General features: G+C 40.0%; 1 protein-coding gene across 15 annotated transcripts in view; it reads left to right on the plus strand.

Moving 5' to 3' along the window:
* RALGPS1 (Ral GEF with PH domain and SH3 binding motif 1) overlaps positions 1–14206 on the plus strand; it is a 378783-nt gene that overhangs the window by 203976 nt on the left and 160601 nt on the right. For all 15 annotated transcript variants that reach the window (XM_039474737.2, XM_039474735.2, XM_039474736.2 and 12 more), the window contains one exon: positions 7564–7690. In XM_039474737.2, coding sequence (XP_039330671.2) covers positions 7564–7690 — 127 coding nt within the window. The remainder of the gene's footprint in view (positions 1–7563; positions 7691–14206) is intronic.

Genomic DNA, 14206 nt, shown 5'->3' on the forward strand with positions numbered 1-14206 from the left:
AAAAAATTAGCTGGGCATGGTGGCGCATGCCTGTAATCCCAGTTACTCAGGAGGCGGAGGCAGGAGAATTGCTTGAACCCGGGAGGTGGAGGTTGCGGTGAGCCGAGATTGCGCCATTGTACTCCAGCCTGGGTAACAAGAGCGAAACTCCGTCTCAAAAAAAAAAAAAAAAAAAAAAAAAATTGGTATGAAATTAATTAGTATTCCCAGGGTGATAATCCTATTGATTATCACCCTGTGATAATGAGGCATAATTTGCCTGTGAGGCATAATTTGCCTTTCTGTAGAACAGGAATTATTTGTATTACTACATTTTGTTGTTGTTGTTGAGATGGAGTCTTGCACTGTTGCCTGGGATGGAGTGCAGTGGCACGGTCTCAGCTCACTGCAACCTCTGCCTCCTGAGTTCAAGTGATTCTCCTGCCTTAGCCTCCAAAGTAGCTGGGATTATAGGCACCTGTCACCACTTCCAGCTGATTTTTTGTATTTTTAGTAAAGATGGGGTTTCACTATGTTGGCCAGGCTGATCTCCAACTCCTGACCTTGTGATCCTCCTGCCTTGGCCTCCCAAAGTGTTGGGATTACAGGCATGAGCTACTGCACCTGGCCATATTACTATATCTTTTACAAATTAACTTCTGTCTGTATGAGGTTTAAAGTAGCTTTAGTCAAAGTCAAACATGCACAGCTAGCCAGGACACCACTAAATTTCAGTTACAGTTTTTTCTTGTGTTACATACAGTAGTCTCCATTGCATCTAATATTTTTTTTTTTTTTGAGGCGGAGTTTCGCTCGTTACCCAGGCTGGAGTGCAATGGCACGATCTCAGCTCACTGCAACCTCCGCCTCCCGGGTTCAGGCAATTCTCCTGCCTCAGCCTCCTGAGTAGCTGGGATCACAGGCACGCGCCACCATGCCCAGCTAATTTTTTTTTGTATTTTTAGTAGAGACGGGGTTTCACCTTGTTGACCAGGATGGTCTCGATCTCCTGACCTCGTGATCCACCCGCCTCGGCCTCCCAAAGTGCTGGGATTACAGGCCTGAGCCACCGCGCCCGGCCGCATCTAATATTTTATATTAGGTATGTGACTTTGTAGGTTTTTATTTTTCAGAAACGGGTATTTTGTATCCAAAGAAGTAAAAAACTATTTTAAAAATTCCAGATTCCATACTTAGTTTGCTGAATCCATTGGTCCATAGATTATCCACAGCCCTAAAAATTCTTTCTGTATCAACAGTAGATACTGGAATTGAAATTGAATTTTGAGCCAGTTTTAACATATTTGGAGCAACAGGCTCTTTGCTAAAAAATATTTCCATGTATCAAGAAATATTATTCTCTTGAGGCAAGGCAACAAAATACCAAAGTCCTCATAAAGAAAATTTGGAGACATTTTTTTCTCCTCCATGGAGACAACCTCCAGATTTGAACTGCTCTACTAGAAAGGGGAGAGGTGGTTCATGATCAGTCAAATACAAGTGCCACATACAAGGTACTCAGAACATGATGGGAAATTTCCAAAAGCCACCCACTTCTTCAGATATTTCCCCAAGATTTGTGATCTTCGTGGCTTTTGACCTTGTGGTTTGTGAGTCCCATTTATCCATTGCACCATGAAAATGATTCACAATAAGCAGGAACTTTATTTTACCTTGTAAATTTAGTTCATTTTGCATATGTGGTTATAGCCCCTTTCTCAGTCCTATGTTATACATTTTTGCTTTTTAATAGAAATTTTACCTATCTTACTGGTATTTTATAAAAATTAGCTTTGGAGTTTAGTTATCATTTCTATAGGTTTGACGTTTAGCTTTTCTTAGTTTGATGTTTTGTTTTCTAACATGCCAGTTTCTACTTTTAACCATTGATTTATTTCTCTAATTTTCCCACTATTTTCTTAGCTTATCGAGTTGAATATTTAGTTCATTTATATTAGTTCTTATTTAATAATAGAGTTTAAAACCACAGATTTTCTTCCTAATGTGTTCTTGGCCTTATCACATAGTTTAACATATGGTATTCTAATTATGTATGGCTTGTAAATACTCCATTATCTTGGCTTTCGTTTGCTCTTTTGCCCAATAATTATTGGAATATTCAAAATTTTCCAAGGAATTGGGTTTTTCAGTTATTGTTACTTTTCTCATTATTCTTTTATGCACCATATATTTCAGCAGTGTTTCCTCTGTGCCAGAAATCATACCAGATGCAGGGAATAGTAGGGTGGATGCAGCCAGCATGGGTCACGCTCCTCATGGAGTCCGTAATTTGTTGAGGGAGACACAAATGTAATCATACAGTCAAGCACAGTCATAATCAATATTATGGAAGAAAATCTCAGGGTGCCCCAAGACCTCTAAACTTTACTAGAAGTGAAGTTATAGTTAGTGAAATTTCCCTTAACCTTACTTCCTTATCACTTTTGAACGTGAATGGTTTTAGTATCTATTTGACTCTGGGTAAGCAGACAATTTACTTTCTTGTATGTATTTCTGATGGTTTCTTCCTGAGGCTTCCCATAAACTCTAAAATCTACGGGACCCTCAGATTCATGTGAGGTTTGCAGTTTATGGTTCTTATAATGAAAATTTAAAATGTGTGAGTAAATGCTGTTTATTTTCTGAGTAAACAAGCCCTGTATTTAAAAAAACTAAACCTAAAAATATTTTTTATCAACCTTACATGCACATGAATTTTATGAATCACTAAGTACGGAAAGGTTTAGTGAAACAATTAACACTGGTCACTTCTCTGTCCATACCCCAAGTAATTCCCTAGAGGCAACCACTCTCAGCTTAGTGGCTTCTTCTCGTAGTTTCTGCCATATATTTACCAATGTGCTTTGCTACAGTTTCTTGACCCATCTGCTTTAGACAGCATCTGGTGACTTCTTTCTGTGGTAGATGCTGGTTTAGTTTTCCTGAACCACCTTCCATTGTTCCTCAAACACATTCATCATTACAGTGAAATCACTTTTGTTAAATGACTATTTGGTGTTTTAATGATTAGGAATGAGTAAATATGCCTCACTATATAGTCAGGCAGTGAACTATAAATAGCATGTCCTTCCTTGATATTTTGTCATTTCCCTGGATTGATCTCTCTCCCTCTCTCTTTCTCTCTCTCTCTCTCTCTCTCTCTCTCTCTCTCTCCCCCTCCCCCGCTCCCTCCCTCTCTCCCTCCCTCCCTCCCTCCCTTTCTTCCTTTTCCTTCTTCCTTGCTTTTCTTCTGTTTTTCTGTCTTTTCTGTTTTTCTTTCACAGGATCTTTCTGTTGCCCAGGCTGGAATGTAATAGCTCATAGCTCACTGCAACCTTGAATCTCCTGGGCTCATGCAATCCTCCTGCCATAGCCTCCTGAACAACTGGGACTATAAGTGTGCACCACCATGCCCAGCTTATTAACAAAAATTTTTTTAGAGATGGCATCTTGCTATTTTGCCCAGGCTGGTATCAAACTCCTGGTCTCCCAAAGTAATTACAGGTGTTAGCTTACTATGCCCTACCCATTTTTCTGGAATTTCTAATTGCCTTAAAACACCTTTTTTTCTTCTCCTATCTACCAGATACCTAAGTAATCCTAAAATTATTTTATGTTTTTTTTATTAGATATAATAAATATGTCTATCTCTTCCCCTCCATGTGCCATTATGTCAGGTTTTTTATCAAGCCTTCTTTTTCTCTGGAGACATATCTTCCATGACTGATCCAATGTGGACCAGTTGTTCTTAAGGCCTGCTGTTCATTGGTCATCCCAGAATCTCCCTTTCCTACTCCTGGATTGGATCCACAATTTCCTGTTTCCCATATCTTAACTATTTCTGGCTTATTCCTTCATTTTGCTAGAGGAAATTCTCAGTTTTCAAATACATCATGGGAAATACATGTTTTGGGTTTTTTTTTATATCTTCTAGTGACCTGTGCACTATTCTCAAAAAATCTGATACTGTCTGAATCTCATTTGTAGGCACAAAAGGGAGCTGATGAGTAAAGTTAACCAGATTTAACCCTTCTGAATGTGTATATGAGTGTGTGGGGCAAGTGGGAGATGAGGCATAGAAGATAGGCTGATCACCTCTGAGGTGCTGTCCATACAGGCACTTGACAGGCTGGGCAGGTAAGCTGGGCATGGCAGGGGACATGGGAAGTCCCCCAACTGAGACCAGAGAGCCAGTGGCCTGAGCACTGGGAGCCAGCATGGCTAAGCCACAGTGTGTGTGAGGAGGACATCCAGGTTTGTTTGATAGCTGGCATTACCAAAGAAGTAAGGGGTTCTAGGTTGCATTAATTTAAAAATGACCTCCTGAATAAGGAAAGTGAATGCCTGCTTAATAGTGAAGCAGTTCTTTGGCCAGGCATGGTGACTCATACCTGTAATTCCAACACTTTGGGAGGCCAAGGTGGACAGATGACCTGAGTCCAGGAGCTCGAGACAAGCCTAGCCAACATGGCAAAACCCCATCCCTACTAAAAATACAAAAATTAGGCTGGGTACGGTGACTCACACCTGTAATCCCAGCACTTTGGGAGGCTGAGGTGGGTAGATCACAAGGTCAAAAGATACAGACCATCCTGGCTAACATGGTGAAACCTCATCTCTACTAAAAATACAAACGAAAAAAAATTAGCTGGTCATAGTGGTGTGTGCCTGTAATCCCAGCTACTCAGGAGGCTGAGGCAGAAGAATCGATTGAACCTGGGAGTTGGAGGTTGCAGTGAGCTGAGATGGCACCGCTGCACTTCAGGCTGGCGACAGAGCGAGACTCTGTCTAAAAAAACAAAACAAAACACACACACACACACACACACACACACACAAATTAGCCGGGTGTGGTAGGGCACATGCCTATAATCCTAGATACTTGGGAGGCTGAGACAGGATAATTGCTTGAACCCAGGAGTCAGGGTTGCAGTGAGCTGAGATTGCACCACTCCAATCCAGCCTAGGCAATAGAGTGCGACTCCGTCTCCACAAAAACAAAACAAATTACAATGGAGCTGTTTTCAAGTAGGTATCTGGTTCTGGTTCGAGTATATATTGTTCATTTGGCAAATTTCTCATCCGTAAGTGTTCATTTCAAATACTGCCTCTTTATATAGCTTTCCTTGACACTTCCTTTTCACACAATTCATTTATAATAATTACTATTATTTTAGAAACAGGGTCTCACTCTGTCATCCAGGCTGGAGTACAGTGGTGCAATCAAGACTCACCGTAGCCTCAGTCTCCTGGGCTTAAGCAGTCTTCCTGCCTCAGAGCTTATTTATTATTTGTCTGGGTCATCAGTCTCTGTTTACTTACCACATTGCTATACCATATCTCTTTCCTCTGTTCAGTCAAGTTCCCTAAAGATACTTGGAAAAGTTACTTAATACTTGTGATTATGAACTGGAAATGGAGGTAAAAGTCCTTGCTCCATTTTTACCACTGGGCTTTGTGAAGATTAGATGAGTTATATATTGCAATGTTTTACAAACAGCAAGTGGCAGATGGTGTTTTCCCCTGTCCATTTTAGCAAACCAGTTAAGCAGCCATTGTCCTGATCATCTGTGTAACATCCCCACACTGATATGTCCTGAATTCCCCAGCGAGAAAAGTTCACTATTAATTCTTCAACTTCTTCAGCACCAGAACCTTCCTTTCGGCGTGTTCTTCTCTCTCCTTACCAAAGTTCATAAGCTGTCACTGCTTCTGTGCAAGTGGGCTGTCTCATGGCTGCATCCTCTGTGGCCCCAGAGGCTGAAGATGAAGGAACCAGGTAGGGCGAGCCCAAAGCAGCCTAGGGCTCTCTAATGTATCAGACATGGCCTGAGTTTGGGATTTCCCAGGTCTCAGGAACTGCACTTTGAAGCTTACCGGTAAGGAGAGGCTTCCCCAGGTGCTGGGCAGTCATTGTCCCACTCCTCTCCATTGCATGATGGGGCTTTTGAACACTGGCCTACGTCAGTCTGATGGACATGGTAGGTCTCTTGTTCTAGGTCCTTGTACAGACCATCGAGGTCTGAACACCTTGGCCAAGGGCACTCCAACCCTGGAGCTTCTGTTTATTCCCATTCTTGGGCTTAGCCATTGACCTCCAATCCCAGAAGTACTGGGCCCTGGCAGCTAGACTCAGGGGTGCTACCAGCATCAGCCTCATGCTGTGCCTCAGCCACCCTTCCCCCAACTCCTTTTAAGCCTGATCTTTCTGCCTAGACTCCTTTCCTTAAAGCTGTTGTGTTTAGTCAGCCCCATTGCCATTTTCTGGCACTGGGCCTTGACTTGGGACTTTCAGGCTGACCACAGCCTGAGTCATTAGCATAAAGTCTTGAAAACCAGGAGTTCTGATTTCTGTTACTTTCTTTTGAGAAGGGTCCAAATGTACATTGAACCACTGGTGACCAGCTTTACATACCAGAGATTGCAGTCACAGTGGATCTTGCTTCTCTAACCTCTGACTCTGGATACCTGCTCATCCTGTGTTAGCTTAACTAAGTTGCCCCTTCAATGACTGCATGTGGAAAAGAAGATTGTCTTCTTTTGATTAAAATTACGATACCCAGTGTAAATATGACACAGTTGGGCTATGGGGGATGTGGAGGATATAGCCTGGATTTGAGTGATGGCTTGGCTATGTGTACGATGTGGACGTGTGAATTGTGTGGAACTTACTGGGGTTTTTAGCCATAGAGATGGTGAGGAAAGAGCAAACAGCTGTGGATGCCGGGAAAGAGACCTGGTGTAGCTGTGAAATAACTCTCCAGGTGACACTGAGCAGTTTGCTTTTCTACCTCAGTACCTTGCTGTTGTAGGTTCTCTGCACCCACAAGGTTGCTGTCATGTGGGGGATTCTGACATCATATAGAACAGTGGGCTAGGTAGCTTTGGTGGTTAGTTTCCAAGTGTGAGATTCTGTGAAAATGACAAGATTGAACCTTTCCACCTCTGTGATGCAGGTCAGGCAAACCCCAAAATTGGTGCTTAGTCCTGGAGGGTACTTGGCTTTGCCCAGAAGATTCAAGGGCGAGCTGGTTGGGTTAGACAACAGCTTTTATTGAAGTGGCAGTGTACAACAGCAGCAGCAGCAGCAGAGATTTTGCTCCTTGCAGCGTGGGGCTTACCCCATAGGCATTGTGCCCAGGGTAGCGGCTCAGAGGCAGCTCATATTTCTATATGTTTTTAATTACATGCAAATAAAGGTGCAGATTATGCAGAAATTTCTAAAAAAAGGGTTATAACTTTCAGGTCATTGTCATGGAAAGGGGTGGTAATACCCAGGTTTTGCTATGGCAGTGGCAGACTGACATGGCACGCTGGTGGGCATGTCTTATGGAATGCTGCTTCTGCCTCGTGCCTGCTTTAGCTAGTCCTCAAATTGGTCCAGTATCCAAGCTCCGCCTCTGGAGTCAAGTCCTGCCTCCTACCTCATATGCATGAAACAGCCTTTTAAAATCCTTAGTTCTGCCCAGGATTTGGCACACCATAGATGTGCCACTTAGGATACTTCCTGTTAGTTTTCCAGTTATCCACTCTGTTTAGCTTCTTCTGGTTTATTTATTTTCCTGTATTTTCTTCTCATTCTAGCTTTTGAATCGAAAAGACAAGACTACCTTTGAGAAATTGGACTACCTGATGTCGAAAGAAGATAATTACAAGCGGACACGAGAATATATCCGAAGCCTGAAGATGGTTCCAAGTATTCCCTATCTAGGTAGGAGTTTGAATTGGCTTATTATTTTTTAAGAAAACTGCTCTGTGCCAAATAAGATGTTTTTACAGTTTCTACTTGAGAAATTTCCAAGAAGCGACATGGGCCATAGATAAAGAGGCAATTGGTTGGGTCCTTGGGTTGGAACAAGCTGTTGATACTTCCCAAGGATGGAAACCTAGATGAGGGTGATACACAAGGGATGTTCTGCTTTTTATTTAAAAGATCTGTGAGTCCCCAGCTTCCCCAGGCTGCAGCCCATTTGGGTTACAGTGACAGTGATAAGACTCTTGCTGTTTCCTCCACATCCTCCTGAACTAGGGGATGTCAGGCACAAACCCTCTGTTCTGGTTCACTGGGCATTATTAGTATATTTCATACTTGGACAAATAAAATTATAGTAATGCTTATTAATTTTTCTGGTTAGAAAATAATGCATATCAATTGCAAGGAATTAGGAAGAGAAAAAAGTTAATATCATTTGTTATCTCACCTAAAGATAATTGCTTCATGTCTTGTTCATTTGGGCATATCTAAAATATATATGTTTCCTCTATCCTAAAAATGTTGTCTTTGTCTTAAAAGTGTTACCTACTTTTCGGTACTATGACTCAGTCCCATCAGATGGATTTGTCAAACTGGAATCTGCTCTCCAATATTGACCATTTAAGGCAGCAGTACTCAACCTTTTTGGCACCAGGGACCAGTTTCCTAGAAGACAGTTTTTCCGAGGATGGAGGGTGGTTTGGGGAGAATGGTTTCAGTATGAAACTGTTCCAGATAATTATTCTGGTAAGACACACACAACCTAGATCCATCACATGTGCAGTTCCCAGTAGGGTTTGCACTTCTATGAGAATCTAATGCTGCCACTGATCTGATGGGGTGGAGCTCAGGCAGTAATGCTTGCTAACCTGTCGCTCACCTCTTTCTGTGTGGCCCAGTTCTTAACAGGGAGTTGGGAACCCCTGATTTAAGGTGTTTCTACATTTTTGCTATTAAAATGTCTCAATGAATATCCTTATTACAAAAACTTTCTACATGTAGTTATGATTATTGCCTTGTGATAAATTCCTAGAACTGTGCGTGGCTTCAAAACATATGCCTTTTCATGTGTATTTCCAAAACGCACTCCAGAGAAATTGTGTTAATTTGTATTTTCATCAGAAGGGGATGAAATTGCTTATTTCTCCCACATTATGAATACTATGCTTTTTCATGTTTTTTTCTTTTTCTTTTTCTTTCTTTCTATTTTGTCTTTGCCAATTTGATAGGTGAAAAATACTTCTTGTAGTTTGGATGACAAGGTTATGCTAATTTTATGAAAAAGATCTTTTGATCGTTTAGGGTCTAAAATAATTTTAATAATGAGAAACCAAGATTATATAGAAGCGACTCTGGATATTTGCAGGGGATCTCGTGTAATTTTTTAGAGTTACATTTTTGACAACTTTAAAATTTTCTTTCATTAACATTGTTTATTTAGAGTTTCTATTTCTTTTAATTAAAAATTTTTAATTCTTTTAAAGCCAACTTGGAAAATTTGTTCTTTAGTAGAAAATTGTCCATTTGATCCAAATTTTCAATATTATTAACATAGAGTTTTTTCCTTATTTAATTTTTTATGATACAGTATTCTCTTATAAATTTGAACATATCTATATATATATACACACACACACACTAAATACTAAAGCAAATATAGCCGTATATATATTTGCTATGCACATTTATAAATATATATTTATATATAAATATAGCCATATATACATATGTTGCTATATTTGCTTTAGTATTTCTAATAGTTTGTATTTTTTGTTTTCTTTCTTTTTTAAAATTTACCTCCTTGCCAGAGATTTGTCTGTTGGTTTTTCCAAAGATTAAATTTTGGATTTGTTTTCAGTCACACTGTCTTTTTGCTTTTTAGTTTACTATATTTTATCAATCAAGAATGTGCATTTTCTTTTCACATTTTAACAGTTCTGAAATTGAGATACATCTTGCAATTAATAATAAAGCATTGTGACATTGTTTAATTGACAGCAGTTTTTCTTAGCGATACATTAAAAAAAGACACACCCGAATAGGTGACATCTTAAACATGATGAAATGTGGACTTTCCATGTTTGTCTTTTATAATTCATCTCTCCTATTTTCCTTAAGTTGTTTAAGTTGTTTTGCCATTTCTGTTAACTACTAGAGTTGAATTACTGGTTCGTTTGTGTATATGTTATTTTTTACTTTCATATAGAAAACAGTGAAGGCTATAAATTTTCCTCTAATTGCTACTTTCATTGCATCCTACATGTTTTGGTGTGTAATGGTTTCAGTGATATTCTTTAGATACTCTACAGTTTTAATTTTTCTTTTATGCAAATATTTGAGAGTGTTTTTTTTTAATTTTCAAGGGCTTAGGCTTTTGTTTTTATTTTTAAAACAGTTTATAGAAATATAACTAATACATAATCCATTTAAAGTGTACAATTCACTGGTTTTTGGTAATATTCACAGTTGTGCAAACCATTACCACAATCACTTTTAAAGCATTTTTTAGCACTCCGTAAAGAAGTCCCATGCCCACTAGCAGTCATTATCATTTCCTCATCCTACTGCTAATGGGCATGGGGCTTCTTTATGAAGTGATAAAGTCAGCCTTAGGCAACTGTTAATCTACTTTATGTCTTCACAGGTTTTCCTATTCTAGAAATTTCATCTAAATGGAATAATACAGTATAGTGTCTTTATCACTGGCTTCTGTCTCATAGCATCATGTTTTTAAGGTTCATCCATTTTAGAGCATGATCAGTACTTCATTCCTTCTTATTGCCAAATAATATTCCATTGCACACATGTACCACGTTTTATTTATCCATCTGTTTTTTTAGTCAGGGTCTGGCTCTTTTGCCTAGGCTGGGGTGCAGTAACATGATCTTGGCTCACTACAGCCTTGAACTCCTAGGTTCAAGCGATCCTCCAGCCTCAGTCCCTCGAGTAGCTGGGATTACAGGTGCACACCAACATATCCAGCTTATTTTTTTGTATTTTTTGTAGAGATGAGGTTTTGCCATGTTGCCCAGGCTTGTCTCAAACACCTGAGCTCAAGCAGTCTGCTTGCCTTGGCCTCCCAATATCTATTTATTTGATAAACAATTGAATTGTGTCCATTCTTTGACTCTTATAAATAATGCTTCTATGAATGGCTTAGGTTTTTAAAAACATAGTCGTCTCTAATTTTTGAGATTTGTTTTGTGGCTTAATATAAGATCGGTTTTTATAATGTTTCAAGGTGCATGTTGGAAAAGAAAGTGTAATGTCTCAAATTAATCTTATAATTGCATTGTAATGTTCAAATTATGAAATTTTGACAACTTGGTCTATCCAGGAAGAAATATACATTACAGTTCCCTTGTATTTCTAGTAAGTAGTTTCTGCCTTACACATTTAGTGTATTGAAGTTGGTAACAGTTGTAGATTCATTGAGAAATACTCTATACAAAGCTATCTTGGTTCCATTTGTTACTTGCTTTTACTTCTATTGTCTAATATTAACTGACATCTATTTTATTTTTCATTTGCATTTTTTTGTTAAGTGAAGACATTATTTGTATTGATACATAATTTACATGTTTAGGGGACACGTGGTATTTTGGTACATGCATAGAATGTATATTAATCAAGTCAGGGTATTTGCGGGGATATCCAGCTCCTTAAGTAATATATCATTTCTGTGTGTTGGGAACATTTCAAGTCCTCTCTTTTAGCTACTTCGAAATACACATTATGTTGTTAACCATAATTGCCCTACTCTGCTGTCGAACATTGGAACTTATACCTTCTCTCTAACTCTGTTTGTACCCATTAACTAATCTCTCTTTATTCCTCCTGCCCACCCACATGCCCTTCCCAGCCTCTAGTATCTGTCATTCTACTCTCAGTCTACATAAGATCAACTTTTTTAGTTGACACATATGAGTGAGAACATGTGATAGTTGTCTTTCTGTGCCTTGCTTATTTCAGTTAACCTAATGACCTCCAGCTGCATCCATGTTGCTGCAAATGACAGGACTTTATTCTTTTTATGGCCAAATTATACAGCATTGTGTGTGTGTATGTAGGGGTTTGTGTGTGTGTGTGTGTGTGTGTCACATTTTCTTCATCCATCTGCTGATAAACACTTAGGTGGATTCCATATCTTGGCTATACTGCTGCAATAAACATGCAAGTGCAGGTATCCCTTTGACATACTGATTTCTTTTCCTTTGGATAAATACCCAGAAGTGGGATTGCTGAATTGTGTGGTAGTTCTATTTTTAGTTTTTTGAGCAATCTCTGTACTGTTTTCCATAGTGGCTGTACTAACATACATGCCCACCAGCAGTGTGTAGTTCCCTTTTCTCCACATCCTCGCCAGCATATTACTTTTTGTCTTTTTAATAATAACCACTGTGGCTGGGCCAAGATGGTATTTCATTGTGGTTTTGATTCATTTGTGTTTATTTTATAAATCTTTGACTATAGTTTAGATTTTAATATTTTATTTTTTTGAGTTGCAATTTCATTCTTATTGCCCAAGCTGGAGTGCAGTGGCGCTGTCTTGGCTCACTGCAGCCTCTGCCTCCCAGGTTCAAGCAATTCTCCTGCTTCAGCCTCCCGGGTAGCTGGGATTATAGGTGCCTGCCGCCATGCCCTGCTAAATTTTATATTTTTGGTAGAGACAGGGTTTCACCATGTTGGCCAGGCTGATCTTGAACTTCTGACCTCAGGTGATCCATCTGCCTCAGGCTCCCAAAGTGCTGGGATTACAGGCGTGAGCCATGGCACCCAGCTGAGATTTTAATATTTTAAGTTGCCTTGATTTAGTCATGATTCTTGCAAACAGCATTTAATTGGACCCTACATGAGAAACCTTGTCTTTTAGTAGGGGAATATACCACTTTCACATTTGTTTCACCTTATGCCATATAATCAAATTATATTTCTTTCTTTTTTCATGCTTTTGTACTGCAGTGTCTTTCTACTTGGTTACTGGCAAATCCCCATCTCAGGTCTACAAATGGAGGGCATGTTGCTGTGCATAGCTCTCAAGTCCATTTCTACTACATGTAAGGCTAGTCAATTGAGAGATAGCATTCATGGTACTATGGTGAGGATAGCCTAGTGCAGCCCACTGGTTCCACTAGCAGAGATGTTCCACGGTCATTAAAGATGGACTCTTTTCTCAAATAAAGATGATCATGAGAGCTGCCATGCATTGTTTGCTTTCTCTGTGCCTAGCACTTTGCTAGGCATTTGAATGCATTATTTCATTGAATGCTCACAATAGCCCAGTGAATAAGCAGGCAGTGAGAGGTTGCCTAAGGTCACATAACTGGAAAGTAACAGAGCCAGGACTGGGCCCAGATGGCCTGGCTATAAGCCCTAAGCTCTTGACACTGCCCTCTCCTGACTCTCCACCCTATTCAGGTCATTACTTTCCTACCCACCCTTGTGGTTACCACCTGTGTCCTCTGGCTGTTTATAACTTGTAGGTGGCCCCTATCAGACACTGTGTGAAGGGGTTGAATTACTGCTACTGTTTCTTGTGACATTCTCTATTGTGGGACCATAAAGCAGTGTAGTCTTGGGCTTCCAAGGGCATTGGTCAGCCTGGGTGCCAGCCCTCCAGCTTCTTGCCACTCAGAGTTTCTTGACAGATGCAGCCCTCCATATCCTTGATCACCTCGTCTCAGCTGCCACTTCTTAGCAGCTTCCCAAGAGGCTCCATGGAGGCCTCCATCCTCCTGCATTCTTCCTGCTTCTTATTCTAAGTGAGTCCAACTGAACTGCTGTGCTCTAATCCCTTGAGTCTTATAATTATTTTCCCCTCCCCTTAAACCAGGTGGACTACATTTCTCATATTGCATCAGAATGACCCTGACATATTCAAGTCAGAGGGAGAGAAGAGGAGGTAACTGCCACCTGGTCTCTGTTCTTGGACTGTGTATGAGAGTTTACCATGGGGTGCCATAGTTTCCTTAAAAAAGAATGAAGCAAGACCTCTTGAGGCCACCTACATGCGTGTCTGGTTGCCTTGGACATACCTTACGCAAATCCAGGTTGTGTATTCTTCTTGAAAACCCAACCTGTCCCAGGGACAGATCTATTTATTTAAAGAGGAATAGTTATATAATTCCTGGAAAGTACAACATAGGAAAAACTATTTGAAACCATTTGTTTTTATCTCTGGCAAAGTCCTCATTGTAGCTTTTTTCCCCCTCGGGGTGAGAGAAGGCTGTTTTCTGGAAGGAACTGTAGGTCAGTCCCAGATATTTCAAGCTGCTTTGTTACTTCTGTTGCTTGAGACCTTGAATGCTGCTTCAGCAGTTATTTGCCTCTAATAGCAAATGTGGAGGAGCTTTATTTTTGTAACAATTCTTTTAACCTTCTGTGGAAGATTCTATATGCTGACTGGACTCCTGTGACTACTCACATATGTGTCTCTTTGCTCCATGTAAAGATGCCTTTATGTAGTACTAGCCT

This window comes from Saimiri boliviensis, chromosome 2 (genome assembly GCF_048565385.1).
Source record: "Saimiri boliviensis isolate mSaiBol1 chromosome 2, mSaiBol1.pri, whole genome shotgun sequence".
NCBI lineage: Eukaryota > Metazoa > Chordata > Mammalia > Primates > Cebidae > Saimiri > Saimiri boliviensis.